General features: G+C 45.0%; 1 protein-coding gene across 1 annotated transcript in view; it reads right to left on the bottom strand.

The window, feature by feature from the left end:
* Positions 1–11,420, bottom strand: part of T265_10194 (hypothetical protein) — a gene marked incomplete at both ends in the record, with an annotated part of 89,632 nt that extends 78,212 nt beyond the window's left edge. Inside the window, 5 exons of the mRNA XM_009176490.1 lie at positions 321–786; positions 6,933–6,987; positions 7,317–7,613; positions 11,191–11,294; positions 11,332–11,420. Coding sequence (XP_009174754.1) covers positions 321–786; positions 6,933–6,987; positions 7,317–7,613; positions 11,191–11,294; positions 11,332–11,420 — 1,011 coding nt within the window. The remainder of the gene's footprint in view (positions 1–320; positions 787–6,932; positions 6,988–7,316; positions 7,614–11,190; positions 11,295–11,331) is intronic.
* Positions 11,421–12,386: the final 966 nt, after the last annotated feature.

Genomic DNA, 12,386 nt, shown 5'->3' on the forward strand with positions numbered 1-12,386 from the left:
TCGAGTGTTCCCGACCATGATTACCACTCACGTGTGTGTGAGTTTTGCTTTCCATACGAGCGCAGCGTGGTCTTTCCCACTCAAGGCCATCAAAGGATGCAATTCTTTGCTATCGTTGGTGAGTGATATCCGATTTCAATCGCGTGGGACTGAGCGAGCGCTGAATGAACACAAATCACGGTAGACTATTTCTCGCCTATTATCCTCAGGCAGTTTATCGAGGAAACCAGCCGTTTCCCCCATATTCTATACGAAAATGTAGGGAGAAATTCGCTGAGGGTTGTAAATAACCATGGGACAATTGCGAAGAATATACTTACCTCCCTATCTTTTGGCTCCAGCTGAAATATTTCATTTGATATTGCCTCCCCCATTTCTTTCGAGATTGGCTTGATCACCGTAACTAGCTCTCTCGCGTGGTGCGCCTTAAGTTCCCACTGGCGACGTTTTTGTTGTTTCCTTGCTACAGGGTGTAGTTTTGGATCAAGTATATTGGGTTTTTTAACAACGAGGTCTTTCTGCTTTGAAACGTTCGAGTCATGTGGAAATTTGTTCTGCATTAAGATCATCTCCTCACGATGCAGCTGACCGACCAATGCACGCTGGGATTCGCGAGCCTCGTAGTCCATCCTCATCTGCCTTAGCCGCTCACGTGGTGGGGTTTGAACAGCTTCTTGAGTACGTCTGGACAACTCAGCTTCCAAGTCTAGTCGGAGCCGTTGTTTCCATTGGTGGTAATCTGGAACTTGATACGTTTGCATTTTTGGTAATACCCAGTCGTTTTGGCTTACAAAATACCGAATGTGCGTAGAGCGTCACCTAATGCTTTATACATATGTGTATATATGACCAAAACAGTGATACACGGAGCTGAGATAAAACTGCGTTGAACTTTTGTGGAGCTGCAACACAAAGACTGACGGATGAACAAGTCGTGGACACCCCCCGGAAGCCAGTGGGTTCGAATACGAACAAATATCAATACAGCTATTGAGGATAAAACGAGATAAAGTAAGAACGGAGACCTTCATCAAAACATTCTTTGATCTGACAAATACAAAGGGAACTCAGAAGCTCCGGGCCAAACTTTTGGAGCACTTGAGGAGAATAAGAAGCGAGTGGCGGGCATGACGAAGTGGAGAGCTACAGATGTAGGCAGACTGCCATTTTCACAAAAAAGAAATTTATGATCCGAAAATCTTCAGCAGATAGCGGACAGTAAAAAAACTGGTAGAAAACTCAGCATGTCTGAAGACGTTCTGGACGCTTAGAAATATCAACTGTCATCACTACCTAACCGGCCAGGACGAGTTGATTTGAACTATAAAGCCCACTCGGTCAACATACGGTTGTACGGTTGTACGTGGCTGACTTGCCCAAAGTAGCGGAACTTCCGGGGGTCATAAACCAACTATACAATGGCAGAACAGCGGGACTTGGGGCTTGATCTCCGAACTGTCACTACATGTTGAACTGCGACGCAAATTCTGGATGATTTCAAGGACCTGGTACTTGACATAATGGCATAGTAAGTGTGAGGAGCACCGAGCTGGGACACGTCTGACTGTTGAAAACAGGCAAGCGATTTGAAAGGACCTGACCGTGTGTACTTGCGCAAAGTGAAGACGCACTTGCTTTGGCAAGATAGACCTTGGAAGTCAGGTGATAAATTAACCGCCAGGAATAGAGGCAAGGCTTTTCCATTTTCTAATGGCTACTTGCTTGACACTGTAATGACAATGCGGGATTACTGAACTTCCACCAGCTTATTCATTACCAGCTAGATGACTTGGCAGTGGATGGATCCCAGTAACAGCTGCATGTTGAGAAAAGTCCAGTATTATGCTGAAAACTGAGGGAATCGATGGATGACAATGATACCTTTGATGATAAACAGGTAGCCACTGCAACTACCCATTGGTATGTCTTTGTGTTTAGGCCAGCTGATGGCTTGCGAAGGCATGTGTCTCTTGATATAACTCCTTGAGGCGCAAATGACTTGCTTTTAGCACCAAATTCGGCTTTGCGCAAACCGTCGCTGACTACTTGCTAGTCTCCAGTAGTCTGACCATGACGGACGAGGGCGAATCCGATTACATAACTGAAACTTCCTGCCTTGGTAATCTGGATCTTTCAGAAGGCTGAGCCTTCAGCAACGACTGTCTGTGACCATATCTTCATGGACTAAGCTGAATAATGCCTTGTACTAGCCGCGTAAATGCTTGTGCCTTGGGTGCGTGTCTTGACAAGTGTGGGTCACCATACCATCTTCTGAATACACTGAGGGTTTAAATCGTTTGGATGTCCCCCCCCGTAGATAATTACTAAACGACAGCTAGACTTCAGAACCCCAGAGAAAAGTGAAGAGTAGGTGTTCACTCGGTTGTACAGCCGCCTACCTTCATTGATCGGATGCAGAGTTTCACCTGTGTGATTTCAAGGTACATAACTAAGGTAGCAGACAACAGATCGCACACCACGGGTCAGGCTTTGTAGCCTCAAATCGATCATTTTAACCCGCACTGCTGTAGTCTTTCTCGTTGAGCTACATGGCCACACTGTTCGTCAGTATTTAAGTGACGTTGGTTGATCGGTGAGAACTAAAGCGAAGAATGGATTCCACTTGACGCTCTTACACAGCTCTCGAATGGAAACAGATTATCTGCATAGAAACTAGGAAGATTTTTTAATCTGAAGTACACATCTGGCCCAGGTTTTTGGCGGCATTGTGCCGACGGATTGTGTGCGCACATTCATACCGAATAAGGTAGGCTCATAGTAATCTTGACTGGACGGATCTGCTATATCCTTGGGACCATTTGTTACGACTCGTGCTGGAAAGCGTTAAAAGTTCCAGACATGGCCGCGACCAATCCGCAAGTAAACAACAGTGAAAACACTACCTGTGTGAACTTTTCGGCCACTGGTGTACGTTCACGAAGCCGCGAATGAAAAATTTGGTGTAGAAGAGCGAAGACTTGTGAGTAGCGCTCGCTTACTTTGGTAAAGAAGAATGCACATGAATGCGAATCCTTTATTTTTCCCTAGATTGGAACGACCCTACTAAATGGATGACTCAAGGTCTCTTACGACCTTGTCAATCCATACAGCGCATACTTCGAGTCCACTTTGGGTCGCGTAATTCCGCGTCGTGTTTTCCAGCCTCCGTTAAAAATCCAGTTTCTAGATCCTCCGAACAATAGGGTGAACCCTAGCTCGGAGGTCTAGACGCTAGAACCAGACAGTCTGCTGATGTCATTCAATGGAGCTTGGGTTTTCTGTTGAAACACCCATCGTCCAAAGTGTTGTCATTTGCTGGTGAGCCGTTCCCCGTGAGCGTTAGTTCACTGGAAATGCGTAGCCATAAACTCCCTTCTCAAGAGTATATGTAGCTTGAACACCTGGTCCAAACCGGCTTGTTTCAACAGCATGCACACGGTTTGGATTAGTGCAGTATCAACCTTCGAAAGTACAGGTCCCGACTGTACAGCACACAGTAGCACGGATCCAGGACATATTTTACTGTCTTTCAAGGTCATTAGAGGGAAATCACGAGCACTCTGTGCATGAGGCTGTTATTGAAGTAGTTGAGTGGACTGATCAGTCAGATATGTATTCAGATTCTCTGAACGATTTGAATACATTTCAGCGATCAGTGAACTATGTGAGGATTTTGGCCACTGGTAAGCAACATTTTGTTTGTCGTGCGCACTGGTGGTGGAGTGTTCGCCTTGGACGAACGGACCAAAAACCGAACAGCACACCGATTGCCAATCGTTAAAACCGAGATTCTCAACGTCATTTCAGCTACTGCCTGAATTCATCGAACACGATTTACTGGATCGCAGATCTCATGCCAATTACTTCAGTTCTTCTGGACAACACGGTGGTGCTACCTCCCTCTCAGATGGATAGGTTGAGCGTAACTCACTCCAAGTCTTGTGCACTGACTAGCAGTTGTATTCACTCCAGACGTGAGTGAACATAACGGTTTCTCTTGCTGGTCAATATACTACTCAAAAACCGTATTGTGGTATCACTGCACCGCATGCATCCAATTTGGCTGCTTCACGTGCTCAAACAGCACACTGGTGTCCTCTGGGTATTTGGAAGACACCAAAGGTGATCTCTGTTAGATATGAACTACTGAGTTGTCGGGCAAAGATCACATGTGTGTCCACGACAGTTGTTCTGGCAGCGCAGTTACTAGTTAGTAGTTAGTAACCAACCACTGACGTTCATCTACTAACTAACTTCCTTATCGATACGCGGTCCTTAGTGAAGGCTTTTTTCCAGAAGCTAGTTACTTCCTCAGCGAGAATTTTATGTAGCTAATTAACCGGCGCAAGAGTAGCTATCCCCTTCTAGAATGCATTACCATGGAAAAGGCACCCTTAACCCACTACCCAAGGCCTCGATGATTCTTTGAGGCGAATGGCTCGGAATACGTTCTCACCCACGGACAGTTTTGTGGTTAGTATGAATCATCGAGTTGCTTTTGACGGACCTCGTCGGTGGCAAGCTGTTCGACCCCTGCATTTGACGATCCTCCACACAAGCGTAATGTGGCTATTCTAAATAAGCCAGAAGTCACAAAAACCGCGGTATCCATTCACTAGAGGACAGAGTGAGAACTGACTTCCCATAAGCTCTCTCAGGGTGTCCCCAACTTTATAGTTCGGGGGGGGGGGTCGGCTCCGATAGGGAGGGTGGTTGTCTTCTAAGCTTAGTTATGCTGTTACAACATTTTCTTGGTCAGTTACATTCGGTTCCTTCTGCATTCCCTTCGATGTTCCATCAAGATGAAACGCTAAAATTGTCGGCAGACCTGAGGATTCGCGATCGGTTCTGCTGTGTCTCATTGGTTAGATATGAGACTAGAGGGACTTGTGCTTTCTCGCTTAACTTTAATGCGTCAGACAATGCGGGCTGTTAGTGAGCGTGAGCGTTAGGTTCTGGTCTGCGGGTGGTTGCAGTCCCGTGCCGAGTTCATTCAACCAAGGCCAAGGTCATTTAATGAGAATAACTTTTAATTAATGGGTAAATGTTGATTAGCAAGCCAGGTAGTCCTTTTGAACAGTTTCTGTGTCAATGGTGTTGTCGGTTCCACGGAGAAAAACCGCAGGGAATTTCCGTTGCAATATTACATAGTTCTGAGCTTTGAAAATGATTGGATGCCAAAAAATACGGTCTTCTAGCTTGAAATAAAGCGACTTTGACCTCTAAGTTGGTCAACATAAGACTGTCAGATTGTGTAGTATACTCTCTCCACAACACCAATCTCAGTTCACCACCAGAGGTCAAAGTAACAATCGGTGCCCATAAATCACTATGTATGAAACACTTCGAAGAACAGTCACACAGCAATAACAGCAACATTTGATGTCCTAACCGGATTCGATTGAAGCCCTAATTAAACTTACAGCAGCTGTATTCTGATCTGAAATTGAACGAGCTTCAGTAACGCATGTTTCTGGGTCTCTTTCCGACGTGACTACTCATAAGTAGTGATGGCTCGGCCCAGGTACACAAAAGGATCGAACTGCATGTTGATTCGCGTGTGGTGTGGCCACAACGCCAGATCTTTGAAGCACAAAAACTGACGGATTTCGCATACCAGGCCACAGCAAATTCTGGGCTATGGCCAATGATTTGCGGGTTCGTGTCAGTTTGTGACCTTGGAACACAAACTCATGCTTGTTAAATTTGGCTAAGTGACAGAGTAAACTATCGGAATGATAAGCCATATTTTGATATGCAGTCACTGTATGCTAAGCATCAATCATCGGGGGGTCCGAAAATGGATGAATATATAACGTTGACTTTCAAAGTGCTCAGTCTTACAACCGATGTCCTGATTAGTAACCTTCTCTCGGTGAGGTGAGCGTTTCTCCCAGTTCCATGAAGCCCGTGGATAGAAAAACAAATACATTTCAAGTTGATCAGGTGGCAGTCACCTGTTTGCCAAGCCGTACTAACAGGGATCACCGAAATTATCATCTACTCTCCGTCCACAGTCTTCTGATGTGTTTCTTCGAGCGGGCACCATAGCTTCTATTCATGAGTACTTTTAGCAGTGGTACCGCGGGTATCGAAGCCCGCAAAGCCAACCGATACACAATTTAATCTTACCGGTGCATACTCCTCGTACGTTAGTGGAGTTGATATGGCTACCCAAGGTGGAAAAAAACAGTCAACTGATCGTCGAGAGCGCACTCAGTAGCTTTTATTGAAGCGACCGACTGATGATCCGTATATCGGGCAGAACTTCATCTGCTTCAGGAGTTCTAGTTCAAAAGCACAAATCGTCGAGCATGACAGATTATCAGAAATTTAATTCATTAAAAAAAAGAACCGAGTGTCTGTGAACATGTTCAGATCCGCCTAACAATGACGATTGTTGGCGCATCCTGTACACCGCGGATCATTGCCTAAGTGCTCGCGGGCCAAGAAACGATTTCAACACATTGAAATTTACAGATGTTTCACCACTGGAATAAAACAGCTTTCAAGTGTATCTGTATGGAAAATCACTTGTGCCTGAGTTTCTNGTGCCTGAGTTTCTGAGGGGTACTTATGCATTAGAACTTAACTCGCTCTCGAAAGGGGTTGCCCTAACGTCATAAAGTTGATTGAAAAACAATACGATGAGTTTGTGGGGGGGGGCAAACATCAGACGTGACAACAACATGGTTACAATGTCCTCACGAATCATTATGTGTGAAACGGGATTTCATCCTATGAGTGGAACTAATCTATGCTGAACCCCGAAGTTGCGCTGTACAGCTGTTCCATTTTTGTTCGGAATCGTCAGTAGTGCGAAACTCACCAGGCGTAAGGGAGTTTTGTGTGTCAACTTCCCCAAGGTAGTTTGAACACTTGACCCAAATTCCAATCAAATAACTTATACAGAACCTCCTCACAGTACTAACCATCCATGAGTAGCTCTGCGGAAGAACAGATTCATCCGGTGAGTGAAACTTCCACCTGAGAAGTCATCACTCGAGCAGCCAATCAATACGTGATTGTATGATGTGGTTTCCGTGACTGAACAATAGATGGTGCTGTATCTAACTGTCTAACTGCGAGTTAAACGCACTGCTGACTAGCCCCTCTTGGCCAAGGTCGCGGGGCTTTTTGAAACTCCCTGATAATTCCAAATAAAGATGGGACAGTTGTACAGTGCTTCTCGGCCCTTCAGCGCAGATTGGACCTACTCACACGATGAGTTCTTGTTTCAAAATTTACCATACACTCTCAGACCAAAATTGTTCGAATGGTAATAACATGAAGAGAGTAAAATAGAAGAGACTCACTGGCGTTCCTCAGCGATTCGCGTTTGGCCCTTTGGAACTCGTTTACCTCGTTGTTCCATCTTTCCAAACTGCGCGGTGATTTGCTCCCCAAGCAGCCAATTTCGAATTGGTCAGTGGAACTTTTCAAGGACGGCTCAAGGCGGTGGGTTTCGCTGCCAGATCGTACGGTTGTTTCCCCTTGGATGTATGAACCGTACGCTTCAGAATCATTGACTGAGACGGGTGATTTGACGGGTTTTTCACCCAGGTTGTAAATATCGACTGATGGCATTGAAAAATGGCACTTTGTCAAATGCCCTGAAACGGGTGAAGTAAGTACTTTTCTTGAGGTAAAGCCGATTTGCAGTAATGAATTTGAGAGATCTCAAACACTTTAGAACACTTTAGAACCGAGGGCTTGCAAGCCCTCGGTTCTAAAGTGTTCGAGATCTCTCAAACTCATTACTGCAAATCGGCTTTACCTCAAGAAAAGTACTTACTTCACCCGTTTCAGAGCACCTGACAAAGTGCCCTTTTTCAATGCCATCAGTCGATATTTACAACCTGGGTGAAAAACCCGTCAAATCACCCGTCTCAGTCAATGATTCTGAAGCGTACGGTTCATACATCCAAGGGGAAACAACCGTACGATCTGGCAGCGAAACCCACCGCCTTGACCGGTTTTACTATTTGTATCCCCACGGATGATTTATTGATCTTTTTTATATCACAAGCTTTGATACCCTTCAAAAGAACAACTGTCTGTTCGGCGAAACACACCCATTCACAAACAAATTCGGTTTTGCGAGACACTCGCCTGGATCCCAGATGAATCTCTAGTGTATGAGGTTTTCAAACTGGGTTCCAGGTGAGTCTTTTGTCTGTTTTGACAGGATATGCAAATGAATGTATTTCGCTAGGTTCGTACAATTTGGTCTCAAGTAGAACATAAGTTTGACGGAAACTCGGGGACTTCGCCTACCTGATGAGCCCCAGGAAGGGCGAAACCGGTCGTGGGCTGTCGACGAATTTTCAGCAACCTTACAAGTAGTGCATTACCTCCATATAACTATCTGTTTAGTTGTATGGACGGAATCGTGAGCTTTTACCTGAAATCAGCGCTACAAGATCTACGCGGGTACTCTGAAAGATAACGCACCGCTGAAGTTCACATGCCTCCACTTCAAAGCTGGTTCCACCAACCGGATGTTAAGCAATGACTGTGCATTCCACTATCGCACGTGAATCACGAGATATAGAAATATGGTGTTGAATAAGGCTGGTGAAGTTTTTTGAAGGTAAACTCTTTGTTCTGCCACTGGAAGTGCCTAGACATACCAAATGTGTCAATTCTCATACGGAATCTTCCGAGGGTGAGGGTGACAGCGAACAAGAAATGTGAGAAACTACGCATTGGCAGTTACACGAAAAGTGACAATTAACGGGCTGGAGTACCTAGTCCGGAAAATTTCTGTGAAACTCTTATGGTCCTATGAGACGCATTGTCCCACAGAGGAATGGGAGTGAAACAGCTTAGCGCAAGCAAATATGACTCTGCAAAAATTTTCCAATCAAGAGACTCTGTCTTTGGGTGATACCATCTATTATTTCCAGTGTCACCACTTATCGGAGAAGAAAACCTTTTATGATTAACAATCTCGATCAGTTTAAGAGTTGTAAGCTCTTCAGCCAACTGAACCGTAGAATTGGATCCGTCAGTCATAATATTTTCTCAAGACTTACCATTAGCCTAGCAAACTCCCAATACATCACGTAGCGTGGATTCAGGAGAAAGCAACGCAGCTCGGAAGTCGTTGTGGATGCCAATGGAACGACGCGCCAGACTGCCTGTCTCGTGAGTTTGTCACCTTATCAAATCAAATGATAACAATGCATTGCGAATAGCAAATCAGGGTAGTCATTGGTCCAACCGCTTGCGACTTTGGCGAATCGATTGCCAGGGACAAACTAATTACACCTCAAACTCATGCTACTGAATTTTATTTGAGTAATAAAGGTGTTCACGACAAATCTTACCACGGATTGGCAGCATTATAAACCAGGATGTCCTTTAACAAACTAAAAGTACTTATGGTGATTGCTTCTGAACTTCACGAGGATGATTGTATGGTGACACTGCTACTTCGTTGGGCATTTGTGAGCATCAGAAGAATCAGTAGAACAACATGATTCATAAGGCTATTGCGACAAGGCCACAAGGACTTCAGGAGATCGTAGTAAGGAGTTATAAAAAAACCGACACATCACCCTCAGTGCCATGTGTGCACACAGATTGAAAGACAGCAATACCAATTGGACACTGACAATCAGTTTTGTGTGCGCAGGAAATCTGTCCATCTTGGTACTGCCCAATAAAAACTGATTCAGCCTGATAGGGTGTCGAAAGTTCCAGAAGGTCTGTTCCATAGGACGTCCTGGCTGAGAAGGGGCAGCGACGCTGCTTTGATGACGGGTATGGTACTTCCGCCAAGTCGTGTGAATGAGTGGCTAAATTTGTTACCCCAGTGTCTGTAACGTTTTAACACAGCTGGTTAGTCCACTGTGCAAGCTGAGATGACTCTGAATTTGACTGAAGTCCCAGCGCACCTACTGAAGGACTCCACCTGCAGAACCATGTTTTGCACGTGTTGTGGAACACAGTTTTCCTAATGCCTTCTTAATACCGTGAATCAAAGTCTGGATAGCCGCTCAGCCATACCAGAAAAGCCAATGAACGTGTGAATCGGTTGATGTATTGAACACTGATTGAACACAGGCGTGTCATACACACCCAAAAACGGGTTGGTTATGAAGCTCACGTGGTACGTTCTAGGCGGGCCAGAAATGATACTAAAAATAGAACTCATCTGTCAAGGTCAAATGTAGAACAACCAATTAAATGTGTCTCGACGAAAACGGTTATTCCGTTGGCAGTTGTGTTGTCCAGTTGCGTTCGGAGCTGGTTCTCTTAACAGTACGCATGACAGAGTGAGCCCATGTGAATTACAGTTTTATGAACCATTTGAAGCGATGCTAAAACCACTTGACTTTTTTTTACGAAATCATAAACAAGGGAATCAGCTGGGTCCTAGCTGAGTCGCTCGAAAAGCCAAAATTGTTTGCAACTGAGTGTATTTCGCTAAGTTCGTGCGATTCGGGTTGAAGTAGAAGGTAAGATTTGCGGAAACTCGGGGACTGCGCCTACCTGATGAGCTACAAGAAAAGCGAAACCGGTCGTGGGTTCTCAAACCATTTTCAGCAACCTTATGAGTAGTGTATTACGTCTAACTTTGAGCCAATGAAACTGTATGAAGGGAAAAATTTTATGTATGAAAACTTTTGTGATTTGACTTCATTTACTTATGGCGACAGATTGCACAGTTCCAAGACAAACAGACCATCGAAAGTGACGAATGCTATTTACAGCCCTCAGGTGTGCACTAGTTTTCAGTTTATTCGTTTAGATGTGGATGATGAATAGTTGTAATCTTTCAGGTGTGACACCCAAAGATGTCACGCTACCCTAAGGAAACACGACGGGTGTGATTGTTCCAGGTTGCCCGGACCCAGGCAGGAGCAGCCGAGATGTCAAAGTTGGGATCGAACCAGGAACCATCCAGTCCATAAGTTCGCGGCTTAACCGCGGAGCCAATCAGAACTACTGCGGTATGTGTTGATACAGAATATTTGGTGTTCTTTGCCAAGATGTAGAAATGACAGATGTTAGCGTGAGTTTTGGTGGAACTCGAGGAAAAAACGTTGATTTTTTCTGGTAAAATGTAGCATTGGCTTTTACAGTTCCTGTCACAAACATCCAAATGGAATATTCATCAAAGTAACAGGCTTTCAGGAAGTACTTAGGTCCCACAAATTCAAGCTAGGATGAGCTCCGCACCTACCATATTGTAACGGTCTGTGTGATTTTGTGACTCAATGAGCTGTACTGGGAAGTGTCCCGGTTCTGCAGGTTTGGGGTTGGAACACATGTGGCGAATTGCCCTTTAAGAAAGGGCATATAATGACACTTCGCGCTTACGGTCTGACTTTTGAACCAATGGCTTTGGTTGAGGAACTTATCGTCTTCCCTGGCAGTATCCCAGCCCATTTTACAAACATGAAACCCATAACTGACCTTAATCGGCCATCACGTGATATCATCAACCGGGTCACCTTACTTGCTGCACACAGTTGAGCGGAAGTCCGAAAACGGCCTACAACTGACGCCTTCCTTCTTCAAGACAAAGCACCAGTGTTTGAGCGCTGATGCCGAGCCTTCGATGATGACGATGGCCACTGTATCATCAGCTGTCATGTTCCCCTAGAAGCGAACAACTCTGCGGAGCAAATGCATTGTGATCACCTCGATCGTTCTCAGTACAGTGTTCAGCGGTGAGTCTTCATAGTCAAACGAAACGCAAAACGAATCCATGATATAAGTTTAAATAAAATTATTACCCAGTGTCATCAACGTCCTAAGTGTTCGTCTGAGGAATTCGAATGTTAGAAATTTCCAGTGGAACTCACCAAGTTCGTTAACCACCTTTTGTTAGTAGCTTCGAACAACTTTCATTTCGGTAGCTTTGGTTAGGTTCACCAAAAAAGAGAAGTTACGATGTCGTAGACCCTAGTGGGGCAGGATTTGGAACCTGTTGGATCGACCATCTGCAGCACGGACTCAAGGACGAACCAGCATTTTGTCCGCTAGGTCGACCAACATGTGCGATGAAGAAACAAAACAGCGAAACAACGAGAAACCATTATCGGAGCTAAAATCAAAAGTTATTCTTATGCAACACACTCAGTTGAAGAAGAACGTAAACAAAAGAGATCCAGCTGGATTCAGTTTAGTCATCCGCTGAAACCATAATTGCCAGCATTTGGCCAATCTGTCCGATTTGAGTTCAATTGGGACAGGCGGTTGACAGACGCTCGGGGACTGCACCCACCTGATGAATCCACAAAAGACGAAACAGGTCGTGGGCTGTAAAATAATTTTCAGCAAGCCTTATGTCGTATTGTGGGTGGCTGTCTATTGGTTACGCCTGCACTGAGCCTGCCAGACTACGCGATAAGGGGAAGACAGAGGACTCG

Source organism: Opisthorchis viverrini (assembly GCF_000715545.1).
Source record: "Opisthorchis viverrini unplaced genomic scaffold scaffold56, whole genome shotgun sequence".
Classification (NCBI taxonomy): domain Eukaryota; kingdom Metazoa; phylum Platyhelminthes; class Trematoda; order Opisthorchiida; family Opisthorchiidae; genus Opisthorchis; species Opisthorchis viverrini.